This window comes from Syngnathus typhle, linkage group LG16, assembly GCF_033458585.1.
Source record: "Syngnathus typhle isolate RoL2023-S1 ecotype Sweden linkage group LG16, RoL_Styp_1.0, whole genome shotgun sequence".
Taxonomy (NCBI): domain Eukaryota; kingdom Metazoa; phylum Chordata; class Actinopteri; order Syngnathiformes; family Syngnathidae; genus Syngnathus; species Syngnathus typhle.
Genome location: NC_083753.1, coordinates 1,827,191 through 1,853,018, shown reverse-complemented (window position 1 = coordinate 1,853,018; position 25,828 = coordinate 1,827,191). Strand labels below are relative to the sequence as shown.

Here is a 25,828-nt window from a genome sequence, read left to right as displayed (position 1 = left end):
CTTAGTATGTTAGTCATTAATGTAAAAATCAATTCTTTTTCCATTCTAAAGTTTCCATTTTGTTAATGTCATGTACAGGTTAGAAAACGGAATTTTGGGGATTAGCCACAAAATTAACCAATTAACCAATAAAAGTTTCAATTCAAATACGGTACCAGGAAAATTCAATCAAACCCATTCAATATGGCAGTGACTTCGACGTAAGACGCAACACTGAACGTGCTATCTATTTATAATGACTGTGATTGGTGATTTCCGCTGTTGGCCGCGCCTCTTGTCGCCTCTAATTGGTTGTTCAGGCGACCATCTGTGTTGAAAGTAAAGCCATCAAATTTAGGCAAACAAAACCGGAAGCATTAGAAGAAACAATAATATAAAAGAAATGTTTGTGATATTGCTTTTCTATTCTCATCCACATTAACGTGTTGTGTTACAGCGTATATATGTTGACAATTTGAAAAAATTGAAGTATTCTTTGGTTTAGTTTTTTCCCTTTTTTGTTGCCATACACAGAGTAAATCGAGTCTTCTGAGCTTTGTTTTGAAAGCCATTACAGGAAATGACTTCCAGCGTGCCGTGCGAACGCTAGTTTAGCGTAAACCGGGTGGTCCTGCATCGGCCGGGTAGGGCATCCATCTGCCCTAAGTGTGTGTTTGCCTCCTGGGCTAAGTGTCGCATTGTGTGTGTGTGTCGAAGGAGCCGAGCGGACTTGCTGCAGCTGCACACTCGGAGATCAGGTATGCAAGGGCGGTTACCTTTCTTTGGGTGCACCCGGTAGATGCGGAGCCTCCCACAAGAGGGAGGAGGGGCTGGAGTGGGGATTTGATTTAAAACCCCCGGGAGAGGCTGCACGGCTACACAACTACTACCTCCAGGCTTGTTTTTGTTACTACGAAACCAGTTTAATGGATGTTTAGGCAGCAGAGCCCGTATTAAGAGGAGGAGGGAGGAAGAGGAGCAGGTGGGTGGAAAGGGGGGGGGGGGTGTTAGGCGTTTCTGGGTCGGCTATGAAAAGCTGTCTGACGGACATGGGTTTCTTTGTTATCATTGCAACCACATTAGTAAATTGAACAATACGCTTCGCCAAACGCGCAAAGTAAACAAATTAATGTACGAGCACGTGCGGAAATGCATTTTTAAAAAATCAAATTTTACTACAATTAGGCACGTCGTTGGCACGTTTTCATTACGTATGATTATTCTTTTGATTTATGGCTATTTTGGTTCATAATACGACCCTCGTGTTGTCATCATCAAGGCAGGGATGCCATCAACCTGCCGCACCCGCATACGCAAAAAGGACGCACGCCATTACACATAGGCGTTATCGGTCTGGACACACAGGGGCAAAGAATGCCAGTCATGCTATTAGATGCAAATTTTCAAGCTATATTTAGAAAAACGTACTGACATTTGGGACTATTTTCCATGTTATTGTGGATGAGCAAGGCTGTTTTAAGACAGTGGGCGTTGTCTGCTTTTTGAGGGATAGAAAGAAAGCTAGTCCATTCATTCATCTAGGTGCAACTTTGGAACTACATAAAAAAGGGGAACTTTTTGTTTCATTTAATGGAAAGAAATACACCAGGTGTGCCCAAAATAGAGCCTAAAGGCCATTTGTGGCCCCTCATCCATTTTTAGCGGCAAATCAAAAACTCACACGGCCAAGTTCTTTCCTGTATTGTACTGCTTGCTTTCTACACTGCATGGCATGAGGGAGAAAACAAAGATTTTTTCCCCCCGCATCTCACTTAAATAGACATTGTAGCATTCAAGGCCGGGGAAAATAGACTTTTTGTTACGTCAGTTTGAGGTCACGTCAGTGTCCAGTCAGTCCGTCAGTTCACAGGCGGCGACTGATACGAACGGCCACCCGCTCCACAAACCCAGCTCAGTCTCAGCCCAACATTTCGCTCGTGAAGTCCTTGCGACACCGTGATATAGTGATACTTAGGCATCAAGTTCGACTGGATTTTAGTCAGCCTTCTCTCGCAAAATGATTCCGGGTCTGCCCCGCAGAGCGAAAGCCATGACGACCAGCGCGACCACAGTGCGGATCCTGATCAAGGGCGGCAAAGTGGTGAACGACGACTGCACACAGGAGGCCGACGTCTACATCGAGAATGGCGTCATCCAGCAGGTGGGCAAGGAGCTGATGATCCCTGGCGGGGCCAAGGTGGTGGACGCCTCCGGGAAACTGGTGATGCCCGGTGGTATCGACACCAGCGTGCACCTGGAGGAGACCTTCATGAACGCCACCACGGCCGACGACTTTTACAGCGGCACCAAGGTAAGCCGCAACTCCACGGGATGGAATTTTGGAATCTTTTTTCACGTCGAGGAAATCTTGACCCTAACCCTTTCCAGTTCTCGTTATGAGTTTCTACTAGTTGTAACAGCTGCATTAAAGTTATCGGATTGCTAAAATGGTCTGGCATGATCCATCACATGATGGACTTGACTGGACTGGAGCCATCCAGACAGAATAACCCAGCGAGCCATAACGAGACACTCCCATGACTTTAGTGGGCCAGCAGACGCTGCCTCTCTTGTCGAGCCTTGCCAAGCCTGTCTTCCTCCGCCCCTCCTAACTTGCTCCTGGAGGCAAACGCCGGCCCGTTTCCATGGCTACCGCAGAGCTCGCTGCGAATTCCGCCCTGAGGCCTTTTCACACACGCACCATTGTGCTCAGGCAGACACAATGGCCCTCAGAGCTGCCACCACCACCAGTGCTATAAATATCCAGACCCAAGACACAATCCTCCACTCTGGAGTTGACAGATGCTGTCGTAGACAAAATCACTTTCTTAAACGTAGACGCTTGCGAGAAAAAGTTTGCGAAGCCTCTGGAATTGCAAACATGCAGGACAATGGCCCTCAAGTCGCGGGATTGGATTCTTTGTTTTTTTTTCCCAGGCAGCCTTAGCTGGAGGTACCACCATGGTGATAGCGCATGTCCTCCCAGACAAGAACGAGTCTTTGCTGGAGGCCTTTGAGCAGTGCCGCAGCTCGGCCGACGCCAAAACCTGCTGCGACTACGCGTTGCACGTGGGAGTCACTTGGTGGGGTCTCAAGGTAGTGCAACATCTTCTCTCCTTCCAGGCACAGGTTCACAAAGACACAGGTATCAGCATGTCGGCAACTTTGATCTTGTCCCTGCAGGTGCGTGCCGAGATGGAGAAGCTGGTGAGGGAAAAGGGCGTGAATTCCTTCCAGATGTTCATGGCCTATAAGGACATGTACATGCTGAGGGACAACGAGCTCTTCCAGGCCCTGCAGCACTGTAAGGACATCGGTGCCATCGCCCGAGTCCACGCGGAGAACGGGGAGCTTGTGGCTGAGGTCTGGGACCACTTTCGCGTCAACATTTTTATTTATTTGATATGATGGGGCTGGAATATGGATTTTGAAATCAAATTGCATTTGGTTCTCGTGTTGTAATTGCAAGCCTTGTTCCCACACCAGGGTGCGAAGGAAGCCTTGGAGCTGGGCATCAGTGGTCCAGAGGGCATTGAGATCAGCAGGCCTGAAGAGGTAAGACCATCACAAAGTCCGGATCATTATAAACCAATGACACCAATGCACCAAACCTCTCCAGCGTCACTCTTCAACTGGATTGTGACAAACTGAATCGTAATGTCGGGTGGGGATGCGCCTTTAGTGGTGACGTCACTTGAATAATAAATACACTCAGACTGGACGTGCTAATTGTAAGGCATGACCTCATCTTGTATTTTCACAGTTGGAGGCGGAGGCGACCCACAGGGCCATCACCATCGCCAACAGGGTGAGGGAAAGTGAGCAAGAAGACAACAATCCCACAAAAAAAAATATTCACTCATCTGGGTTATTTTTTTTCCCCCGTTAGGCCCGCTGTCCGATCTATTTGGTTAACGTGTCCAGCATGGCAGCGGGAGACGTGGTGGCCACGGCCAAAATGCAAGGTGACGCCATTGCAGATGTTTTGAATGTAATGAAAGCAGTCTTTCCAGATTTGAATGATAAAAAAAAATGGCCTCAGAATTGTGAAGATTTCAAATATTGTCTCAACTTCCCAACGCTGGGCCTGTGAAGTCCTTTAAGACAGAATTAGTGTACTCGAGTCCCACCAGAGATGAAAACAAACCCTTGAGGAGGCATGTACAAGTGTGGCACTGTGCTGTGCACAACAGGGAGGGTGGTCTATGGCGAGACCACCACCGCCCACGCTGTGCTCAATGGTGCCCAGTACTACCACCAGGACTGGGCCTACGCCGCAGGGCACGTGACCCTGCCGCCCCTGCGCCTGGAGCCCAGCACACCCAATTACCTCATGAGCTTGCTGGGAAGGTTAGACGTACCAACAATTGGCTCACAATGGAGGTTCTTGATTGGTGTTTGAGACCTTCCTTAATGCTGCCCTGATCTTGTCTCATCTCAGTGACACTCTGAGTGTCATCGGGTCTGACCACCGTCCCTTCACCACTAAGCAGAAAGCCATGGGGAAGGATGACTTCACCAAGATCCCCCACGGGGTGCCGGGTGTTCAGGACCGCATGAGTGTGATCTGGGAGAAAGGCGTGGTACGTGTGTAGCGGGGAACCAAAGTCTGTTCCGTCGGTTGAGGTCTTCTGGATTGGTTACAGATCGGAGGCAAGATTGATGAGAATCGCTTCGTTGCCGTCACGAGCTCCAACGCGGCCAAGATCTACAACCTTTATCCCAGAAAAGGAAGGATCATTCCGGGAGCAGATGCCGACGTGGTGGTCTGGGATCCCGAAGGCTCCAAGTATGAAACCCGATCCGTCTCCACTCATCGACCGGCGCAGCTTTTATTCTCCCGAACCACTTTCTGACTTAATGCCCGTCTTGCAGGATCATCTCGGTGGAAACCCAGATGCAGGGCGGCGATATGAACCTTTATGAAGGTCTTCGCTGTCACGGCGTACCCTTGGTCACCATCAGCCGAGGCCGGCTGGTCTACGAGAATGGCATGTTCACGTGTGCCGAGGGATCCGGAAAGTTCTGCCCTCTGAGGACTTTCCCAGACTATCTTTACAAGAAAATGGTTCAGCGGGAAAAGGTACTAGAGGGGAAGCTGCTTTTGCTCAGAACTTAACTGCCAGTTCCCTTGACGTTTTTTCTGTGTCGGTTGATGTACCAGTGCCAGGCGGCCAAGCGAGTGGAGCGCGAACCATACACGGGAGATGTGGTGGCCGTGGCAAACGCCGGAAAGAGGGACGTGATGACCTCGGACCTAGACACTCCGACACGCCCCTGCACCCGTCACGGCGGTGTCAGGGACCTCCAGGAGTCTAGCTTCAGCCTCTCCGGTAGGGCTTGACATCACACTTAAGTCTGACAAAACTGACAAAACTGCTTTCCCAGGTGCCCAGATCGATGACAAGATCCCCAAAAGATCTTCGGCCAGGATTCTGGCGCCACCCGGCGGGAGGTCCAGTGGGATCTGGTAGATTCTGAAAACACCCGACGGAAAGGACGATATTCTGGAGGAAATGTCCGTCCGAGCGAGATAAGGTTTTACTTAGAATAATTGTGGGTAAAGTCGGTCATCTTTTAAATGTTTTATTTCTTGTTAACTGAGCCCGGTTTCTTCGGTTTCTAAAGAACTGAAGCCCAATTTGAACGGCAGTCGCAAAATATGGCAATTTCACCCAAAGAAACAAAATTTCATCAAGCGAGTGTTAGGGAATCTTGCTTCTTAGGTTACTACTTGAAAAGAAACGTGACGTCACGAGAAATCGTGAGTCTTTTCTCACTGTAAACAATTCAATGTTTTGCACTTGTGGGGCGTCCGCCTTTGTAGCCGGCGTGGTGATTTTAGCTTTTTTATTTTGTATTGTGAGCCGTGGTGAATGATGTGGCAAAAGTTGAAACCGTTACGTGGGCGACGTATTGTACGCATTTCGCCGCAGCTGAAGGAAAACATGGTGCAATTTGAAATGTATTTGTGTTTTTTTCTATTGCGATATTTGCGCATTGAAATGATGTCAACTCCCAAGTCAAGCTACCGCTGTGCAGTGTGCCCTCGTGATAAATGAGGGAACACTGTACATCCGATTTGATGTCCAAACGAGGCTTCATGCTGCTTTGGTTACTTATAAAATTTGGGGGGGCGTAATATACTCGAGTGTTTTCACTGGATTTTGCGGTAGGTCAAGAAGGTGTAAGGTTGAAAGAAAATAATTTGAATTTCTTTTTCACATTTCTGCCATCCATTTAGCAAGAAACACGAAATAGGTTCTGTTTTCAAGCGACCGTCACTATTAAAGGAAACGCGTTAAGCACCAACAGTGGTCTGCGTTCTTTGCCGTGATCTGCATCTTCCACAAAATGCAAAAAGAAAAAGGCTCACCTAAATTGCCTTTTTTCCTCGCACTCGCAGTGTTTTGTACTGGCTGAAATAATCTAGACTGCACATCTCGATGTATTTATTATCTTAGCACTGTGAAAAATCCGCTGATTGAAAGCAGTGAGCTTTGAAACACAGACATGTCCTGAAGGCCACTCAAATGCTGCCCGCTCCTTCAAGGAGGGTTCACAAACTGAAACGCACTGATACTTTTTTTTTTTATTGTTATCTTCAGGTATATTATATGTTTGTCATTTTACTTTGTCAATATTTGTCTTAGTCCTTGATTTGTTATTTTGAGTACCATATAAGACTTTCAGAACGTTATTCTTACGAAACAATACATTGACGTAGTCTTTATTTTTGGGGGGGGGTAACATTTTTTCATTCTTAGACCCAGAGGTTTGTGAAAAAAAAAAACCCAAAGTAAAACACTGGTGCTAAACATTGTGAACACTATGTATGGTTTTATTTCTTCCTTTCTCGCATCGTCGCTCACATCATTCCAGTGAAAATAAATGACGGTGCAATGTCTGCTTGAACTGCCGCGTCTTTATTAATTGGCATGCTCAGTGATATTATTTGTTGTTGTTCCAGTTTGTTTAGGTGGCTATGGCAGCTCATCAAAATACTAAAATGCAGGAGGCTTAACTGGGCGATAGATTTCTGATGGGGTTATAGCACCCCCTAGCGCCATTTTACCCCGATTCGAGCAGCAGCAATTTAAAAGAGGCGGGAATTGCTTTTCGTCAGCGTTCGAACAACCAATCAAAGAGTGGGATCTCACGTAGCAACACCAATGAGAGGCAAGGGGCTGCCTGGTTGCGAAGGTAGAGGCAAAGTAGTGTTTCCACGGGCTGACTGGCTGGCTGTGCTGGCTTCATGTTGGCGGACCAAATGGAAACGTTCTGCCCGCATATTTGTCACCGTACGGGCACGTAAACATGTCGGTGGCGTGTATGATAAAACCTTTAAGTTCGAATCAAGGATTACTTTTTTAATTTATTTTTTGCTTTTCGGCCAATCGAGCCGAGCCGGGAACCACCGAGCTGAGCTGAAGTGGAGCCCAAAGAAATCATCATAATGCCATCCCCGAAGGAGGGATCGTCCAGTGAGAGCGACCTTTTTACGGTGAAACACGAGCTCAAGAACGGTGAGAGAGAGCTGCGGGAACACGCGCATATTTTCGCTGGGATGCAAAGGGGAGTCGTGCTATTCGTTCGAGACACTTATAACGAGCACAAAAAAAAGGCAGGGGTTAGCGGAGCGACTGGTTCCCTACTAACTGCGCTGTCTGTCGGTGACTAATGTTACCTAACCAAGTCAAGTTACTCCCGTGCTATGGCTAATAAATAAAGCTAACTTGGCCCACCACGGCAAAAACAATTAATGTGAGCTTCCCAGGTACTTGACGTGCCATTGGACCAGAATAAACCGTACACTCTAGTCGTAATAAGTCTAACCGTGTTATTAGCTTCCCCGCCCACTTGTCTCTGCGAAGTCACGTCAAAACTAAGCGGTCGGTCGGTCGGTCACGCGGCTCAAAATCCAGGCGAGCTGTCAAAAGCGTAGCCAAGCTAACGTGCCTAGCTTAAAACCGTTCATGTACAGAATAATTTACCTTATTAAAAATCTTGGAATATTTCGTGAATTAGTTTGGTTGCCTTGGGCACACGGAAAATGGAGGATTGGTGTTTAAAAACTTTAAAAAAAATAAATGTATGTTGGGGACCCCCGCCTACTCACGGTTCGGCACTGGCGGATGTATGTTGGGGACCCCCGCCTACTCACGGTTCGGCACTGGCGGATTCGCCCATTGTGTGTTAGAGAAAGAGCTCCAAAAAAGCAGATTCTGTATTCCCCCACAGTGGTTCTCTGACTTACGTTTTTTTTTAGTTACACACCATTTGGGTATTTTTTGAGATCCGACAAAACATTTGGCATAGGAGTGAATTTAGACCTATACCACTAAGTGACGGCAGTAAACATCACGATACCTGGCCACTAGGGGTGTAAATCGCGGGTTTTGGCACAATAAGATATCATATCGATACAAAGAACTACGATATGATATTTGCCGATATCTTACAGCCTGCTGCGATTCATTCACCATATAGTGCTCTACGATCGATTTTTTTTTAAATAAAAAATATAAAACAATATCCTGATTTATAACAATTCATACGCAAAATCAACAAGGTACTGCAAACTCTTTATTTAGGAAATTACAAGAGTATTGTAGTATACAAAGTGCTTAATTTAACACTGAACTTTGATGTCGTGTTTTTTCTTTAAATGTGCGGCGAGATTTGTGCTCCCTGAATATTTGATCACCGCATGGCAGGATTTACAAACTGCACGTGTCTTGTCCGTTGAGCCATCTTTTCTTTGGAATCCAAAGTGCTTCCAAACGAATGACTTGAAGCCTAAAGGGGAGGGAATTTCCTCGTCTTTTTGGACACTAGCCATAGCACCAGCCCAGGAGCCGCGTACTAGTTGTCGACTCCCCTTTCACGTGCCTGCTCTGCTCACAACACAACGCCGCCGCTCCCTGCTCCCGGAAAGAGGAAGCAAGCAACAATGAACTGGATTTCAAAATAAAGTCGCGTCTAGTGTCCGAGGTCAAACACGGCGATATAAATCGATGTTTACGTTTAGCATCGATGCCAATAAATCGTAGAGCATTATATCGATTAATCGATGTGTATCGATGAATCGTTACACCCCTACTGGCCACCATCAATTCACATTGGTTTCCTTACAGTGGAAAAAAAAAAAAAACATTTGGTGGCAGTAATGCGCCTTTGGGCTTCTTTGCCAATCGCTAATCAATGATGCCACAGAAGAAGAATGATAGGCTATCAGCCAATGATTTACATTTTCTTATCTTACAGAAAAGAAATGTTTCAATAACCACGATAAAGAGCATCAGAGTGAAAGATTAACAGATCAGCCCGTTTAAAATTGGCAAAATATTGCTCTTTTTTTCCATTTTATGTATATAGATGGATATTTAATTCATCATCGGTTATCAGAATTTTAGCCTGCCAAATATTGGAATCAGCATTAGGCTAAAAAAATCGATCGGACGTAGTTTTGAAGAGCAGTCGGCAAGTTGCGTTCGGTCGTGCACCTCCGCCGTGGGTCTATTAATAAACACGGAGATCAAACTTGGCCTCAGCGGAGTGAGCACGACAACGCCGTTATGCAACGCACACTCCTGACCCAGCAGTCGGCGGGGGGGTTGGGGGAGAGACGCCGTTTGTTGCCGAACGACCTCCCAGCCTTGTCACGTCTAGTTGCAGGCGCTTGAGTTGCTCTCTGGTGTGAGAGACATTCATTTCCACGCACACCGAGCGCGATCATCCGGCTGTGCGTCGAAAATCGTGCTCAAGACCTCAAAGACTGACGCTAATGACCCTCCTGTTTAATGTGGCGTCCTCCTCCTCTCGTGTATATTTCCAGTGGGTGTGAAGAACAATCACGCTATTTATGTAACATGTTCTCCCCCCTCTTTTTAACATTGGGCATATTTTTGCAGGTCAACAAACCCTGAAGACGCCCAAAGGGCTGCTGTCAGTGCGTGTGCTGCCGCTTTTTGTTAGCCACTCATTCATTTCAAGCAACGATACTTTTGGAATGTAATGCTCGTGATCTTCACCATGCCCTTTACATTTTTATCCGCAGGATTTTCCGTAAACAATCCCCTCAAACTGTAGAATAGCAGCTGTTGATCCCGAAATACTGAACTCTGATTGGTCTGTAGTTGTTCAATCGAGTAGAATAACAGACACACAGGTGTGACTGCTATCTTTGGTAATAATGTAATGAGTAATAATGATGTAACGATTGACATATTGTCAGAGAGCTGCGATCATTCTCTTTTCGATTATGCCAAAACGGTCATTTCTGAAATGTGGGTCATTGTGACTCGTTTTGGAAATGTCACAAATATTTCCACTTGACCTAAAAATGGCTGCTGTATAAAAGCGAGTTCTCCCAAAAATACTTTTCGCCATGATGTACATGTAACGGCAATATTTTTAATTGGTTTGTGTATCACTGTCCCTCACAGCCAACCTGACGGGCCACCTGGAGCGGGTAGGAATAGAAAACTTTGAGCTGCTGAAGGTGCTCGGCACCGGAGGTAAGTCCTCGTTGCTGGTGGTGAAGCTGATTTTTGCGTGTGCCTGCTGAAGCTGTGTCCCCCTGTCCTTTTGCCAACTGCTCCTCCGCCAGCGTACGGCAAAGTGTTCCTGGTGAGGAAGGTGAGCGGCCACGACACAGGCAAGCTGTACGCCATGAAAGTCCTGAAGAAGGCCACCATCGTGCAAAAGGCCAAGACGGCGGAGCACACGCGCAGCGAGCGTCAGGTGCTGGAGCACATCCGCCAGTCGCCTTACCTGGTCACGCTCCACTACGCCTTCCAGACCGACACCAAGCTGCACCTCATCCTCGGTGAGCCCACGCACTTGCCCCCTTTGTCCACGGTTGCCAAAATTCGAGCTGTTCTCGTCTTGTGCAGATTACGTCAATGGCGGCGAACTCTTCACACATTTGGTGCAGCGGGTGCGATTCAAGGAGCAGGAAGTGGCGCTGTACAGCGGCGAGATCGTGCTGGCACTGGAGCACCTCCACAAGGTGACGCCGCTCGCTCGCTTACGCTCTGCTCCCGTGCTGCCGCGTATGTGGCCATCGCTTAAAGCCTCTTCCCACTGCAGCTCGGGATTGTGTACCGCGACTTGAAGCTGGAAAACATTTTGCTGGATTCAAACGGTCACATCGTCCTCACAGACTTTGGCCTCAGTAAAGAGTTTGACCAGGTTTGTCTCCTGCCGATGATTCTCGTTACAGTCTGAACCGGAGTGAACTTTGTCGGTCAAATTCACTCCAGCTGAGACATGAAAAAAATATTTTGTCTTTATTTTCATCCTCAACTGATTATAATCAATGTAATACATTTGTTCAATATACTGTTATTTATTTTATACAATGTTTTAACATGTACAATATACATAATAAAAGAAACACAAAAAACAAAAGGAAATAATGCAGCTTGAATAACCTGAGCAATAACAGCTGTTTGTAAAGGTAAAATTCAGATTGTTTCCAATGAAACAGGTGGATCGAGCGTTTTCCGTGTGCGGAACAATTGAGTACATGGCTCCCGAGATTGTGGAAGGAGGCGAGTCCGGACATGACAAGGTGACTTTGTCACTTTTACGCTTATGATTTATGCTAACTGATGCTCACACATGCCAAGAACACTTGCGTCAAATGTGTGTGTGTGTGTCCTCGCAGGCGGTGGACTGGTGGAGTCTGGGTGTTTTGATGTACGAGCTTCTGACAGGCGGCTCGCCCTTCACCGTCGACGGCGACGAGAACTCGCACACGGACATCGCCAGGTGCGCATTTATTTATCGTCTGACTTTTGCTTCATCGGTCGTGTGCGTGTATTGTGCACTGAAACATGTGTCTGGCTCCGTCTGCCCCAGGAGGATTCTAAAAAAAGATCCTCCTTTCCCCAAAGATATGGCGCCGCTGGCCAAAGACATCATCCAGCGGCTGCTCACCAAAGACCCGGAGAAGAGGCTCGGCTCAGGTCCAAATGGGATGGAGAATGTCAAGAAGCATCCGTTTTACCAGGTCCGGGCTGGGATCATTCATCCAAATATAAGTGGGATTGTCAATGCAACAGGTTGAACCCCTGCAAAAAGTGAAATCAACAATATAGATATGCGGATAATCTTGGGTGTATTTTTCAGCCAATAGTTGTGAAAACACATCACGATATCCACAGATTAAGTCTCTTACACAGAACTGCTACGTTTTTCTTCCGGCCAGAAAATCAACTGGGAGGACCTGGCGGGCAAAAAGGTGCCCGCCCCGTTCAAACCGGTCATCCGGGACGAATTGGACGTCAGCAACTTTGCGGAGGAGTTCACGGAGATGGAACCCACCTACTCGCCCGCTGCTCTTCCGCAGAACTGTGACCGCATCTTCCAGGTGGGACACCAAACACAATTGAGCAGTTTGTGGTGCTTTTTGTATCATGAGTTTAGAGTTAGGCCATTCATCAAGACAGCAAGTTAACCAATAAACATCAGTGTCCTCAAAAGGTTGCTGTAAGTCAACACGCGTGTGTGTGTGCGCCCGTCGCCTTTCACGCCGCCACGATGAGCCTTTCATCGTCGTAATTGCAGCCGCACGACGTCTGCCCCATTGAAGCCGCAGATGCCAATGACTATTTTTGATGGCTTGGCTTTCAAGCATAACACGGGCCCCAACTCCCCCGCCGCCAGCTGATGTGCGGGTGTTGGAATTTCGACTCTCGATTGCCTTCTGGGTGCTCGAGCTGGGGCGCCATCAATAGATGCATTAGCTCGGCTTCTCTGTCGGAATAAAAGGTGACACTCGTGGAGCGTCGACGGGTCTGCCGCGGTCACGCCTCCCGTCTTTGATTGCACACGTTTTGCGCTCTCCGCCTGTTTGGGGAGGGGTCTTACCATGTGCCAACCCCACCCCCCCACCCCAACCAACCATGAACAAAACAGAATTAAAATTGCATTAAGAGCGGCAGGCTGTAATTTTGACAGCAATCACATTTTCAAGCCTGCCAATTTGGGGCATCGCATTCATTTGCGCAGCCGTCCTTCCGTCCATCCCTGGCTGCAGCTCTCTCGTGTGCGCCACAGCTGCGCGTATCTGTGTGTGTATGTGTGTATGTATGTATGTGTGTGTGTGCGCGCGACTCACATTAATGCCAGTGCTTGGGGCTCCGGAATTCCCGCAGTTGGAATTAAGCGATCGTCTGTTCACAATAAGCAGTGGTACAGCAACAAGACCCAAAAAAGGAACAGCTGGACAATTTCCGTGCAGAATTGGTGTGATTATTAGACCAGAAATGTCAAAATGTCACTAGCTGGAACATACAGTGTAAAAATGCAAACATAGCAAAAAGTTGTCTGGAAAAATACTTACCATTAATACCATTAACCTTCTCACATTTGTGCGTTTTTTTGTTTTTTAGGGCTACTCCTTCATGGCCCCCTCCATCCTGTTCAAGAGGAACGCGGTGATGGATGACCCCAACCAGCTGTGCAGCGGCTCCGAGCGGCCCGGGTCAGTTGCAGTAGCCCGCAGCGCTATGATGAAGGTAGGGATGGAATAACAACAAATGACTAAGAGTTGTAAAAATGAGAAAATCTGGTTTCATTGTGTGTAGTACATTCAATTTTGTGGACATTGTATTTTTCTCTCTTGAAATTGTCATGGCTTTGTCTCCCGGCAGGACTCGCCTTTCTACACGAACTACGAGATGGACCTTAAGGACAGCGCTCTGGGTGAGGGGAGCTTCTCCATCTGCAGGGGTTGCACGCACAAGAAAACAGGGCAGAAATATGCCGTCAAGATCGTCAGCAAGCGGTAAGAAGTCAAAAAAGTGTTCTGACAATTAAATGTGGCTGCTTCACCTCTCGTTTGCCTTTTCCTTCCAGGATGGAGGCACAGACTCAGCGGGAGATGGCGGCTCTGAAGCTCTGCGACGGCCACCCAAACATTGTCAAGTTGCACGAAATCTACCATGACCAGGTGCCCGGCTCGCTCTTTCTGCACTTGATAATTCTGCTCGTGTTGCTCATACCCTCATTAATTTGTGTGAAGGGGCCTGCTTAAACAAGAGGCTGAAAGCCCGACAGATGCTGTTATGGCCTAAAAAAATAAATCAGACCTCGATACACTCACTAATTGTGCCCCAAAGAGCAGCTAGACAAAACAACGCTCAAATGAGGTTCTTGATTTTGACACACTTGGTGAATGCAGTGAGATGACTACGAGGCTTAAAAATAAATGGGGAAACATTTCACCAGAAATGCCATAACCTCCAAGTACAGTATCTATCACCACTTTAAAATACAAATTACTGCTTTCCGATTACAAACCGGATTTGGTTGAAGTTGGGAAATTGTGTAAAATGTAAATAAAAACAAAATACAATGATTTGAAAATCCTTTTCAACATCTATTCACTTGAATACATTACAAAGACAACATATTCAAACTCATGAACTTTATTTTTATTTTTCAAATAACTAACTTAGAATTTTATGGCTGCAACACGTGCAATAGAAGTTGGGAAAGGGCATGTTTACCACTTCGTTACATCACCTTTCCTTTTAATAACACTCAATAAACGTTTTGGAAGAGAGGAGACTAATTCTCTTAGCTTCTCATGTGGAATTCTTTCCCATTCTTACTTGATGAACCGCTTCAATTGTTCAACAGTCCGGGGTCTTCCCTGTCGTATTTTACGCTTCATAATGCGGCACACATTTTCAATGGGAGACAGGTTTGAACTGCAAGTGGGCCAGGGGAGAACCTGGACTCTTTTACTTTGAAGCCACGCTGTTGTAAAATGTGCAGAATGTGGCTTGGCATTATCTTGCTGAAATAAGCAGCGGCGTCCATGAAAAAGATGTCGCTTGGATGGCAGCATATGTTGCTCCAAAATCTGTATGTACTTTTCAGCATTTATGTTGCCTTCACAGAAATGTAAGTCACCCATGCCATGGGAACTAATGCACCCCCATACCATCACAGATGGTGGCTTTTGAACTTTGCGTTGATAACAGTCCGGATGGTCCGCTTCCTCTTTGGTCCGGAGGACACGACGTCCAGTGTTTCCAAAAACAATTTGAAAAGTGGACTCATCAGACCACAAAACACTTTACTATTGTGCATCAGTCCATTTTACATGAGCTCAGGCCCAGAGAACCCGGCGGCGTTTCTGGATGTTGTTCATAAACGGCTTTTGCATTGCATGGTAGAGTTTTACCCCGCACTTACTGATGTAGTGACGGACTGTATTTACTGACAGTGGTTTTCTGAAGTTTTCCTAAGCCCATTTGGTGATATCCTTCACTCATGTCGGTTTTTAAGGCAGTGCCTGAGGGATCAAAGGTCTTGGTCTTGGTCAGTCTTGGTTTCCGGCCATGGCGCTTACGTGCAGGGATTTCACCAGATTCTCTGAACCTTTTAATGATATTATGGACCGTAGATGTTGAAATCCCTAAATTCCTTGCAATTTTCCTTTGAGAAATGTTGTTCAACTGTTCTGCTATTTTCTCACGCAAAGTGGTGAACCTCGCCCCATCCTTGCTTGTGAATGACTGAGCATGTTTGGGGAGGCTCCTTTTATACCCAATCATGGTACCCACCTATTCCCAATTAGCCAGATCACATGTGGAATGTTCCAAATAGGTGTTTGATGAGCTTTTCTCAGCTTTCTCAGTATTTTTTGCCACCTTTCCCAACTTCTACTGGACGTGTTGCAGCCATGAAATTCTAAGTTAATTATTATTTGGCAAAAAACAATTACGTTTATCAGTTTGAACATTAAATATTTTGTCTTTGTAGTGTATTCAATTGAATATGGGTTGAGAAGGATTTTCAAATTGTATTTTGTTTTTATGTACATTTCACACAATTTCCCAAATTCAACCGAATCCGGTTTGTAGTCATAGCGACAATTTTCAACACACACACACAGTGGCTATAAAAAAAAAAAAAGAGACTTTTTTTTTTGAGAAGGAAATAATGTGTTCAGGATTAACTTATTTTTTTTTGTTTTGTTTTTGTCGCAGCTGCACACATATCTGGTCCTGGAGCTGCTCGGCGGAGGGGAGTTGCTGGAGCGCATCCGGCGGAAGCGACACTTCAGCGAGACGGAGGCTAGTCGCATCATGCGCAAGCTGGTGTCCGCTGTCAGCCACATGCACGACGTCGGCGTGGTGCATCGGGATCTGAAACCGGAGGTAGTCAGCACGCTTGGCGTATGCGACTTGGTGTTTTTCTAACAAGCAAGAAAAGACAAATGACCCTGTGTGTGTGTGTGTGTGTGTGTGCGTGCGTGTGTGTGTGTGCGTGCGTGTGTGTGTGTGTGTGTGTGTGTGTGTGTGTGTGGGTGGAACCCTTCCATAGAATCTGCTCTTCACTGATGAAAGCGAGAGCTCCGAGATCAAAATCATCGACTTTGGCTTCGCTCGGCTCAAGCCGCCGGACAATCAACTGCTCAAGACGCCCTGCTTCACCTTGCAGTACGCCGCACCCGAGATACTCAAGTATGACGGCTACGACGAGTCGTGCGACCTGTGGAGTCTGGGCGTCATTCTGGTGAGTCCGCTATGGCCCATTCTATCCATAATGTCCACTATTGGGTCTCTTTTAGTCCCATTTTGTCAAATTGTATCCCACAGTGTGCTTCACATAGTGTCAAAACAGCATTTAAAGACAAAATACAACGTTGAAGGGCAAAGAGTTTAAGACATTTAAAAGTAAAGTAAAGAAATAAAATAATTTCAGAAACGATGATTATCAAAACTCTCAACAACAAGAAAGCTCACTCATATGGAGGGGAGCTCACACGAGGATAGCAGGACGCATCCTCTGCTGTATATGCAGCTCAGCTTTGGCTTGCGGCTATTTCAGACCACGCTCAGCAAACCGGAGCATCCATTAAAAATAAAATTGCATTGATGAAACAGAACATTGTATGCATTTTTTCTGATGTCGTTGGCAGTATACAATGCTGTCCGGCCAGGTGCCTTTCCAGTGTCAGGAGCAGAGTCTGACCCACACCAGCGCCGAGGAGATCATGAAGAAAATCAAACAGGGAGACTTCTCCTTCGAGAGCGAAGCCTGGAGAAATGTGTCGCAGCAGGCCAAAGATCTCATCCAAGGTGAGAGCAGACCAGAGCAAAGTTCTTCCACTTGCTGTCGACTAAAAATGACATCACAGTTGCCCAATCGTGGCCCTGCTTCTGAATGTCACGTGACCAAACGTGGAAAACTGGCAAGTAACTGTCGGCGGTCCTGCAGAGCTGCTGACCGTGGACCCGAGCAAGCGGATCAAGATGTGCGGCCTCCGCTACAATGCTTGGCTCCAGGATGACAGCCAGCTGTCTTCCAACCCGCTCATGACGCCAGACATCCTGGGCTCATCCACCGCCTCGGTCCACACCTACGTCAAAGCTACCTTTAACGTAAGATAAATACACATTTTTATAAGGAGATAACTGATTAATCTGCCAGCCGATTAAATCGGTTGATTATGGCCCTTCAGACATTGAGCAAAATAAACAGCCAATTAATTGGTAATGCCAATTGCCTCAAAATATCCATATCGGTTTGACCATTGCTTTTAGAAAAATAATTTAATTCAATCTATTAAAATGTTCCAAATGCTCTGAAGCCCTTTTATGCTTGGCAGGCTTTCAACAAATGCAAGCGGGAAGGCTTTCGCCTGCAGACGGTGGACAAAGCGCCGTTGGCGAAGCGGCGCAAGATGAAGAAGACCAGCACCAGCACCGAGACGCGCAGCAGCTCCGGCGAGAGCAGCCACTCCTCGTCCTCTTCGTCACAGTCGCAGGAGAAGAACTATGCCGAGGGGGGTGACGGCAGCCACCGGCCCGCCGAGGGCACGCCGGGCACCACTCCGGTGGGCACACCCACCGGAACGGACCCGGGGCAGCAGCAAGAGCAGCCGGCGCCTCCCGCCTTTCACTTTTCCGACGGGAAGTGATGACTATCTTTTCTCCTTTTTTTTTTTCTTTGCATGGTAAGCATGCAAGCAAGGAGCGGCAACCTCAATATCAAGCAAACCTCCTCTAGCAATAGCTCGTCCCGCTCTTGACCCCGGGCCCAACCTCCCACACACACGCACGCACATACACACCAACACACCGACATGCACACACGCTCACACACTCTCTCTCACTCAGCTCTCTCACTCACACTCTCCCTCTCTCACACTCTCTGACCCACGCTCTCTCTCACTCAGCCTCTCACACTCTCACTTGCTCTCACCCACCCTCTTTCGCTCTCATTCACACTCTTGCTCTCTCTCTCTCTCTCATTCTCTTTCTCTCACTCACACTCTCACACTCTTCGCACACTCACTCTCTCTCACACATTCTGTCATACTATCTCTCATACTTCCTCACTCACACTCACTCTGTCTCATTCTTTCTCTCACACTTACTGTCACTCACTATTTCTCTCACACTTTCTCACTCTCTCGCACTCACACTTTCTCACACTTTCACACTTTCTCTCACACGCAAAAATATTAACACCACAGACACATGAACACAAAAACAGACATACAGAAACAAATGTACTGACATAAACACACGCACTGTGTCAATAAAGGAGTGGAGCTGGCACGGTGAAAAAAAAAGACAAAAGAACACAAGGGCTGCCCTTCTGTCCCAGCTCCTGACATTTCCATCTTGTAAGCCCTTCCATCCCCGTCTAACGTGCCGGTCACTGTCCCCCCACCAGGTCCAAAGGGAAAAGTCCGAGCCACGAGAGAGGAAATGCCGACGCTTGGCCGCATCGTGGGTCCACTTCTGTCGTCTTGGGCGAGTCACGTGTGTAACGGTATTTATACTCCATTTGTACGGCAGATTATTCATGATGAGATATCCTGTTAACTTATTTACGACTCGGACGAGGGAACGTGCGAATACGGTGAATCTTTTAAAAGAAAACTATTTTGTGTACAGCATCTAAGCTGGGAAAGACCCTTTTCCAAAAAATAGTTTGTATTCAATGGAGGATCCCTTTTTTATAGAGAGTATCAACGCTAACTCTTGTCAGTTAAGTTAGCATCAGTGTGGCTGCATTCCAAACGCTGCACTTAACATCAACTGAACGGAACGCTATATTTGTCCATTTGCTACAAAACTACGGAGCCCCAGACGAGACATAATTCAGTAAACTGTGGCCATGAATTAGGTTTAACCTTCACACAACAAAAATACTTGGGGACTAAATCTCAAGTCACATCTGGGGATCTGTACAAAAAATGTTGCTAGGCCACACGATCTCATAGCAGCAGATGTGTGTTAAAAGTCCCAAAGCAGACGGCTCAAATCGTCCGTTCACTTCCTGTTTGTGCTGATTTATAAAATAAATGTGCCAAAAAATAGCAATTACATTTTCAAACTGCAGATCAGTAGGTGTCGTTTATTTATTTATTCTTTCATCAGAAATCTTAGAAATGTAGCATGTTCCGTGAGCATGAGCGAAGTACCTCCATGAGGCAACAGTCACCTACTGAAAAATAAAAGAAATTCATGTGGGTTTACAAAATCTGCTATTTTACACAAGTTATGTAGATGTGAAAGTTGATATTGCTATTGTTGCCAACTTCAGTTAGCTCAACGCAAGGACTGACGGCTTTAATTAGCGCAACATAAGGACCGACTGGTGAAAAAAAAATATCTCCCTGCCTCAGAGATTTTAGTGGTCCGAAAATAGTTATGGATTTTTCAGTTTCACACCCTGATCCAATTTGGATGCGGTGGTGTGATTTTGTGACTGTACGCGACATGACATGATGTGACACAATGCCGCACAATGCCACACGACTTCCAATAGCATACTTGCTAAACCCAAGACGTTTTTGCCAAGTCGGCCACATTTATCACAATGTGGCTTTGAGGCCAACTTGATTAGTTAGATTTAAGCTCATGAGAACGTTTACTCAACACAACTGTACCGAAATTCCGTGCGGTAGCATTTTAGGATTATCAATTGCAAGCCACTCGAAGCACACCTGCTACAACAGAGGCTTCTCGATTAGCGCCGTGACGTCACATCAAGTGTTTGCGCATGCCAACCGTTCCCAGCCCTCGTGTCTGTTTTGTAGCCGCTTGTGTTCGGTAGACATGCGTGATCTCGCCCCTTTATGCTTCGTTTTAGTGGGAGTCGCTTTTCCCCGTCTTCTGTTCGGATGCACTCAGCCGCAAAACCAAAGCGCAATAGTACCGCTGATAATAACCTCGAGGAAGCTCCTCCGCAATCTCTCCTCTCGTGCAAATTATGCAAAACTGCTGTTTGTTTTGTCCCACTGCGCCAATCTGTTCTCTCTTTTCTTTAAACTATGCACCCCCCGCCCTTTTTATGTCTTTTTTGGGCGGGGGGGGTGTCCTCGCCGATCTTTTAAGCGCGTCTGCAACCAAAGTGCACCACATCCGTCGTCCACAATGGGAACGCAAAAAGTGGGATTCGTGGTAACATTGGAGCAGCAGCAACTACAAAGCTCTCCTTCAATTTAGTGCCCTACACCCCTCCCCAATCCACCAAGCCTTCTTCTTTTGTTTGTGTGTATTAATAGCTCAAGTGGAGCAAAGAGGAAGAGTGTCCTACATTGAAATGCAGGCTCCCTGTGGGAGCCAGCCACTATTAGCTAATGTGCGCCAAATCACGAGCCTCCTTTCCTTCTTCCAAAAGCGCGTCTCCAGAAAGAGCGGGTCCACAAGCTCGTTTACAATATCAGCCGCCCCCCCCCCCCCTCCCACCTTTAAACCCCGCTCTTTTGATTTAGCCCTTGAAGTAGCCTGAATGAGCTTCACGACCTTTGTTCCACACGGGTATTTCAATCATACATTTTCGAGGTGGAGGAATTCTCGTGAGTGTACGGCTGCAACGATACCCCAAAGTTGAGATACCATTTGTATCTCCAATTTCTAAAAGGAGATTTGATGCACGATAAAACTATTCCGTTTATATCTTAAATAGAATATTTTTAAGGAGAAATAAGGAGGCTTCGTACCAGCGCTTCGTAAAGGGGGGGGGGGATTTAGGGTTAGGATTAGGGCGAGGGGGTCCTATCTATAAATGACACCTGCAGTTGTATCTAAACCAGAAAATTTAGTTGGAAACTGAACACCGCATACTGGAAAAACTGGTGGATTCTTTATTTTTCTTTCCATAATTCGGATTACGACATTATTTTTCCAATTTATAAGACATATGTTAAAGTAACATTTATAACGATTTTAACACTTTTACACTTAACTGCTGCACAGTTCACGCTCGTGGATTTCTTTTCATGAGTCCATTTCTTGTTCTATGATTATCATCACTTTTTGTACTTTTAAATTTAACCCTAACTATATTTTTTAAGATGAAAAGTGTTAAGAATTGAGAATTTGAAAAACTGTATAAAATGTAAAAACACAAAATGGACCCTTTATTGCCAATAAGTAGATAAAATATGTAATTGTCTGATGTTAAAACAAGTTTGAGAAAGTAATTCAGAAATATCCCACAAATATCATCACAAGGTTCCACTGTACTTCATTGACATATTTTAATGACACTGTAAAAATGGCTTTTGAAGTATTCCCCCCAAAAAACGACTTTACTTAGGCACAAAATCTTACTACATTCCCTTGGGAAGCGACCTATTCAGCTGCTCCGTTTTCCTTTTTGGTTGTTCCCTTCCCACATGTACTGAGAAAAAAAAAAAGGTACTGTAGCAGTAAATCCCTTTGAGATGCGACATTTTGCACTCCGACGACTTTTGTTTTTAATCTAATGTTATCCGTTACGTTCGTCTTGATTTGCATCAAGGAGAATCTCCTCAAAGAGATTTTGCATCTTTCTTTACCGAACTTGTCATCCACTGTGAATCATTTGAGGCCTTTAGCCTAACGGGAGGAAGTACATCGGATGTCTTTTTCTTCTCAAGAACCTAATTGTATGTTTATTTGCTCATTTGCTTTATTTGTTTTGTTGTGTTTTCATTTGGGTACAAAACCTGCTTCAAAAAAAATAATAAAGTACTCAGGCGTGTTGTTATAGTTAGCGGCCGCCAGATAGCAGCAAAGCACACGCGGAAGGATGTCAAGCTTAAGTCCAAAACATCCTCTTCAAGCTACTTTCTTTGTTCTTAGTTTGAAACAAAAGAAAGAATAATGAAAATGAGAAAACTACTCAATAATAACTACTGTACTAATTGTTGACTGATCGGTTGGTTGTCTGCAGTTGTAGTCTTCTTCCCCGACCATTGTGAGATATTTATATTTATTTTAGACCTTTAAGGTCCCCGGGAACTATTTGTTTGTCATGTCACAATAAAATCTTTCTTTGTGTTTACCAACTTGTACTATTCGTCGTTTAAGTTATTTTCACAGCAATTAAATTCATCTTATATATACACGTGGGTTCTAAATTGTGTTCATGCTACAAACATGGTGTGCGACAAGCATGATCCTCCCCATTTTAAGAGATAGAAAATGCTAAAAATTATTACTCATGTTGATCTGATGGAGTGGGGGTCTCCCGAAGACAACACTGAAGTGGTTGCTGCTCCACGGGAGTTAAGCGTTTCCTTTTGTTGCCCCTCCAATTTCTGACTGGTACTGCCCCCACCTAGCACCCACCGTGTGCCCCCCCCCCCACTCCCCTTCTCACTCACCCCAAAGCGATTGGCATTCCTGGGGGCCACCAGTGAAGCGTCTTTAGAGGAAGAGGAGGGGGGCGGGCCGTGGCGCTGGGCTCCTGGGTGGCCCCTTACATGGACGACAACCCAGAGGGGCGGCAACAATGTCTTCTTAATTAACTGGGCATCCTTAGCAGAGTGAGTGCAGGAATTTGGCCAAGGCGAGGAAGAGGGGTGAAACATGAAGGATGAGCATGGAGGAAGAGTCAGTCCCCATCATCCACCTAGCATTTGTTTCGGTCACCATCTCGGTCACCTTGAGCCAGTTGCCCACTCTGTTGTGTTTGGACTACTTCCCACATAGACCGTCGTTGCCTTGGCGATACCAACAGACCCTTCGACAAACAAAACATGACCATCATCAGTTGTTGTGAGTTTTAGCTAATCAAGGCTCAAGTAAATAAAAAACAAATCAAACTCTCAAAAAATCACATAAATAAATCACAAATTCACATAAAAAAATCCACACAAAATACATGGAAAAGCTTCCAGAAATTCACATAAATCAAAAAATAATCCACATAAATCAAAAAATAATCCACATAAAAATCCTTTCTTTGTGGTCTTATCTTTTTAGTGTACGGCATGTAATAATAATAATAATAATCCACACATACATCAAGGTATACATGCAGCTTTGTGCAAAGAGCTGGTTACCATGACAGTACGTCTTTGAAGGAGGGCGGTGGGGGTCGACGGTGCGCGCATCCATCTAATTGTATTTCCTGGCAGCCAAAGTGAAATGGACCTGCAAAGACCTCAGGCAGCCACATGCGTGGCATAACGGGGACGCCCGCCCGGTCGGGTTAATGCATTGTGTTATTTGTGACTTTATACAGCAGCCTACTTCATCTCTTTTTTCCCCTCGAGATGCTCTCCATGACAAGTCCATATGTTATGCTTTCATCTCAAAAGAGGGAAAAACCATCTATACGGGTAGTGAGTAGAGCGAGAAACTTTTGAAAACTCTAACCCTGGTTTGATATCAAATTTGAATATCCAAACCCTCGTTGAAAATTAATTTGACACTCTAATTTGAAAGCTGTTATTTGAAACTGGTTCTGACGCTACCATAACTTGAAACCTCTTGATTGGAACCCTAATCTTTTCTTAGTACCCTAATTTAAAATTCTAATCCACTGGCATGGAAACACTTCCCCGTGCCATCTGAAGAGGGTCTCATTACATCAAAACCTAACATTCATAGCTTTTTAAAACCGTAACTTGGAACCCAAACACTGTCCTGAAACCGTCTTTGCTTGAAACCCCACCCTAAACACGGCCTTGAAATCTCAACGTTGTATTAAAACCGTAACCGCGTCTTTGAAATCCGAACATGAAATTACACTATCTCATGGAGCTCCAAGTGCCACCCCCTCCCTCGCTCATTTGCAATGCTCATAATAATAACATACGGATTCAAAGCTAAATAAAATAAATAAATAAACAATGAGCGTGGTCTGTGGCTAAATAGATGGCCTATTGTCGCGAGCAAGTTGTCCTTGCTCGCTCGGTCCTTGAAAGATGACGGCGGCGGCTCATTCAAAGCGCGGCAGAAACAAGTTTTGTTTTCCAGCCGCCCCAGCGAGCGGCAAAAAAAACAATGAAGGTCGTTTGGTTACGAGTGCTCTCCACCGAGCGCAGATGGAATCCGTGCATTGTCACGTCACGGATGGAAATGGATGGCGAGCGGCCTTCAGCCTGGTTTACAGCTGGCCAATAAAGTGGAGGCTTCTTTGCATGACAAGGAAACGTAATGTAACGAAATTGATGTGTATTCAATTTCAAACGTTGTCAGCCGTCACATTTCTCCCATTTCATCGCCTGGTCCTGACTGAACACGTGTGTTCTTTCAGAAGAACATCCAATTAGGGTTAGGCTTTCAAATTATTGAATCAAACTAGTGTTAGGGTTTCAAATTTTAAAATTCGGGATTGGTTTTTCAAATTAGGTCTTAAATTAGGGCTGAGGCTTCAAATCAAAATTTCAAACTAGGTTTGGGGTTTCAAATTAGGGTTTTGAAATAAGGTATTCAGTTTAGACTTGGACTTCCCGAGTATGGTATCAAGCTAGGGTTAGGGTGTCATAGGGTTTTAAATCAAGGTCAGGGTTTCTAATTGGGGTTTTAAATTAAGGTTAAGTTTTCAAACCAGGGTCTCAAATTAGGGACAGGGTGCCAAACTAGAAATAGGGTTTCTAATTAGATTTTTTAATTAGCATTAGGGTTTCAAAGTAGGGTTAAGGTTCCAAAGTATTGAATCAAATTCAGGTTAGGATTTCAAAATAGGATTTAAAACTATGGTTAGGCTAGATCCAGTATTTGTAAAATGCCTTGTTGAAGGGGTGAACTGAAAACAACTAATGCCTTGCTATCTTTGTGGCAGGGTGAAGAGCGAAGCTGAAAAGAACGTACAAAACATTTCTGCAAAAGAAAAAACAGACATAAAGAGCAAAAGCAAAGCTTTCTGTGCTAAGCCACTTGAAATTCCCATTGACGCGGCCTTGATGGAGATGGTCCCATTTATTCCAGAAGGTGGCACAATTGTGTAGGCGCAGGTCCGCACAGGCCATTCATTGCGATTGGGGGGGGGGGGGGGGGGGGGGCTCTCTCGTCCCTCAGTCGCCTCCATCTTTGTTACGTGCTGCTTGACCCGCTGGCCCCAAGACACTTTTGACAACTTGCCAAGATGTCACGGCCTCAACCATTTGAATAAAAAAAATGTAGCGAGAGGGAGAATGTGGATATTGAAAGTTACCAAGGGCGCAATGCTTTTGTCCGTCGAGTGCACTCTACCTTCTTTTTCTTTCTTTCTCTGTCTCTCTCCGTTTCTGTCGGCCTTCGTTTGGAGTCTGCCGTCAGTCAAAGCGTGCGCGTCCGTCCATCCTGTTTTTTCTCGCAGGTCGCCATGTTGAAAGCCTGGCAATGTTCATCTGCAGGTCACAGAAATCAATGACATTCATATTCATACCAGTTCACATTTGATTCAAATTGAATTCCTATTCCATTCATATCTCAATCCTCTTTGATTCACATTTGATTCAAATTAAATTCTCTTTCCATTCACATTTCATTCCCAATAATACATGACGCATTTTATATTTTACACTTACTTGATTCATATTTGATTCCAATTGCTTCCTATTTCATTCAGAATCATGACGTAAACTAGATTCTTATTTGTTCGC

The 25,828-nt window shown here is 45.6% G+C and overlaps 2 protein-coding genes across 5 annotated transcripts; both read left to right on the top strand.

Moving 5' to 3' along the window:
- The first annotated feature begins 591 nt into the window (after window positions 1-591).
- Window positions 592-6,894, top strand: dpysl5a (dihydropyrimidinase like 5a). 2 transcript variants are annotated; one of them, XM_061302077.1, is made up of 13 exons: window positions 592-737; window positions 2,020-2,290; window positions 2,917-3,075; window positions 3,163-3,342; window positions 3,466-3,534; window positions 3,743-3,787; window positions 3,869-3,944; window positions 4,173-4,329; window positions 4,421-4,562; window positions 4,626-4,768; window positions 4,855-5,062; window positions 5,144-5,312; window positions 5,368-6,894. In XM_061302077.1, exons 2-13 carry the CDS (start codon window positions 2,030-2,032, stop codon window positions 5,451-5,453), a joined length of 1,695 nt encoding a protein of 564 aa, XP_061158061.1. In that variant the 5' UTR covers window positions 592-737; window positions 2,020-2,029; the 3' UTR covers window positions 5,454-6,894. The 2 variants fall into 2 exon arrangements, with proteins under 2 accessions (XP_061158061.1, XP_061158062.1); XM_061302078.1 differs by lacking the exon at window positions 592-737 and adding an exon at window positions 838-961.
- Window positions 6,895-7,184: 290 nt separating this feature from the next.
- Window positions 7,185-22,300, top strand: rps6ka5 (ribosomal protein S6 kinase, polypeptide 5). 3 transcript variants are annotated; one of them, XM_061301221.1, is made up of 18 exons: window positions 7,185-7,505; window positions 10,428-10,499; window positions 10,592-10,810; window positions 10,878-10,993; window positions 11,074-11,175; window positions 11,474-11,557; window positions 11,654-11,757; window positions 11,848-11,998; window positions 12,197-12,358; window positions 13,383-13,508; window positions 13,644-13,777; window positions 13,849-13,942; window positions 15,993-16,163; window positions 16,330-16,521; window positions 16,928-17,087; window positions 17,227-17,390; window positions 17,618-17,965; window positions 18,691-22,300. In XM_061301221.1, the coding sequence occupies exons 1-17, from the start codon at window positions 7,436-7,438 to the stop codon at window positions 17,927-17,929; spliced, it is 2,433 nt and encodes an 810-aa protein (XP_061157205.1). In that variant the 5' UTR covers window positions 7,185-7,435; the 3' UTR covers window positions 17,930-17,965; window positions 18,691-22,300. The 3 variants fall into 3 exon arrangements, with proteins under 3 accessions (XP_061157205.1, XP_061157204.1, XP_061157206.1); XM_061301220.1 differs by having other exon boundaries at window positions 17,618-22,300; XM_061301222.1 differs by lacking the exons at window positions 7,185-7,505; window positions 10,428-10,499; window positions 10,592-10,810; window positions 10,878-10,993; window positions 11,074-11,175 and having other exon boundaries at window positions 11,520-11,557; window positions 11,883-11,998; window positions 17,618-22,300.
- Window positions 22,301-25,828: the final 3,528 nt, after the last annotated feature.

Bases quoted from the DNA above. Each gene is read 5' to 3' on its own strand.
- dpysl5a (XM_061302077.1), top strand. From the start codon at position 2,030: ATGACGACCAGCGCGACCACAGTGCGGATCCTGATCAAGGGCGGCAAA. The intron at 2,291-2,916 runs GTAAGCCGCAAC...TTTTTTTCCCAG, and splicing joins ACTTTTACAGCGGCACCAAG to GCAGCCTTAGCTGGAGGTAC. The intron at 3,076-3,162 runs GTAGTGCAACAT...TTGTCCCTGCAG, and splicing joins TCACTTGGTGGGGTCTCAAG to GTGCGTGCCGAGATGGAGAA.
- rps6ka5 (XM_061301221.1), top strand. From the start codon at position 7,436: ATGCCATCCCCGAAGGAGGGATCGTCCAGTGAGAGCGACCTTTTTACG. The intron at 7,506-10,427 runs GTGAGAGAGAGC...TGTCCCTCACAG, and splicing joins GAAACACGAGCTCAAGAACG to CCAACCTGACGGGCCACCTG. The intron at 13,778-13,848 runs GTAAGAAGTCAA...TTTTCCTTCCAG, and splicing joins GTCAAGATCGTCAGCAAGCG to GATGGAGGCACAGACTCAGC.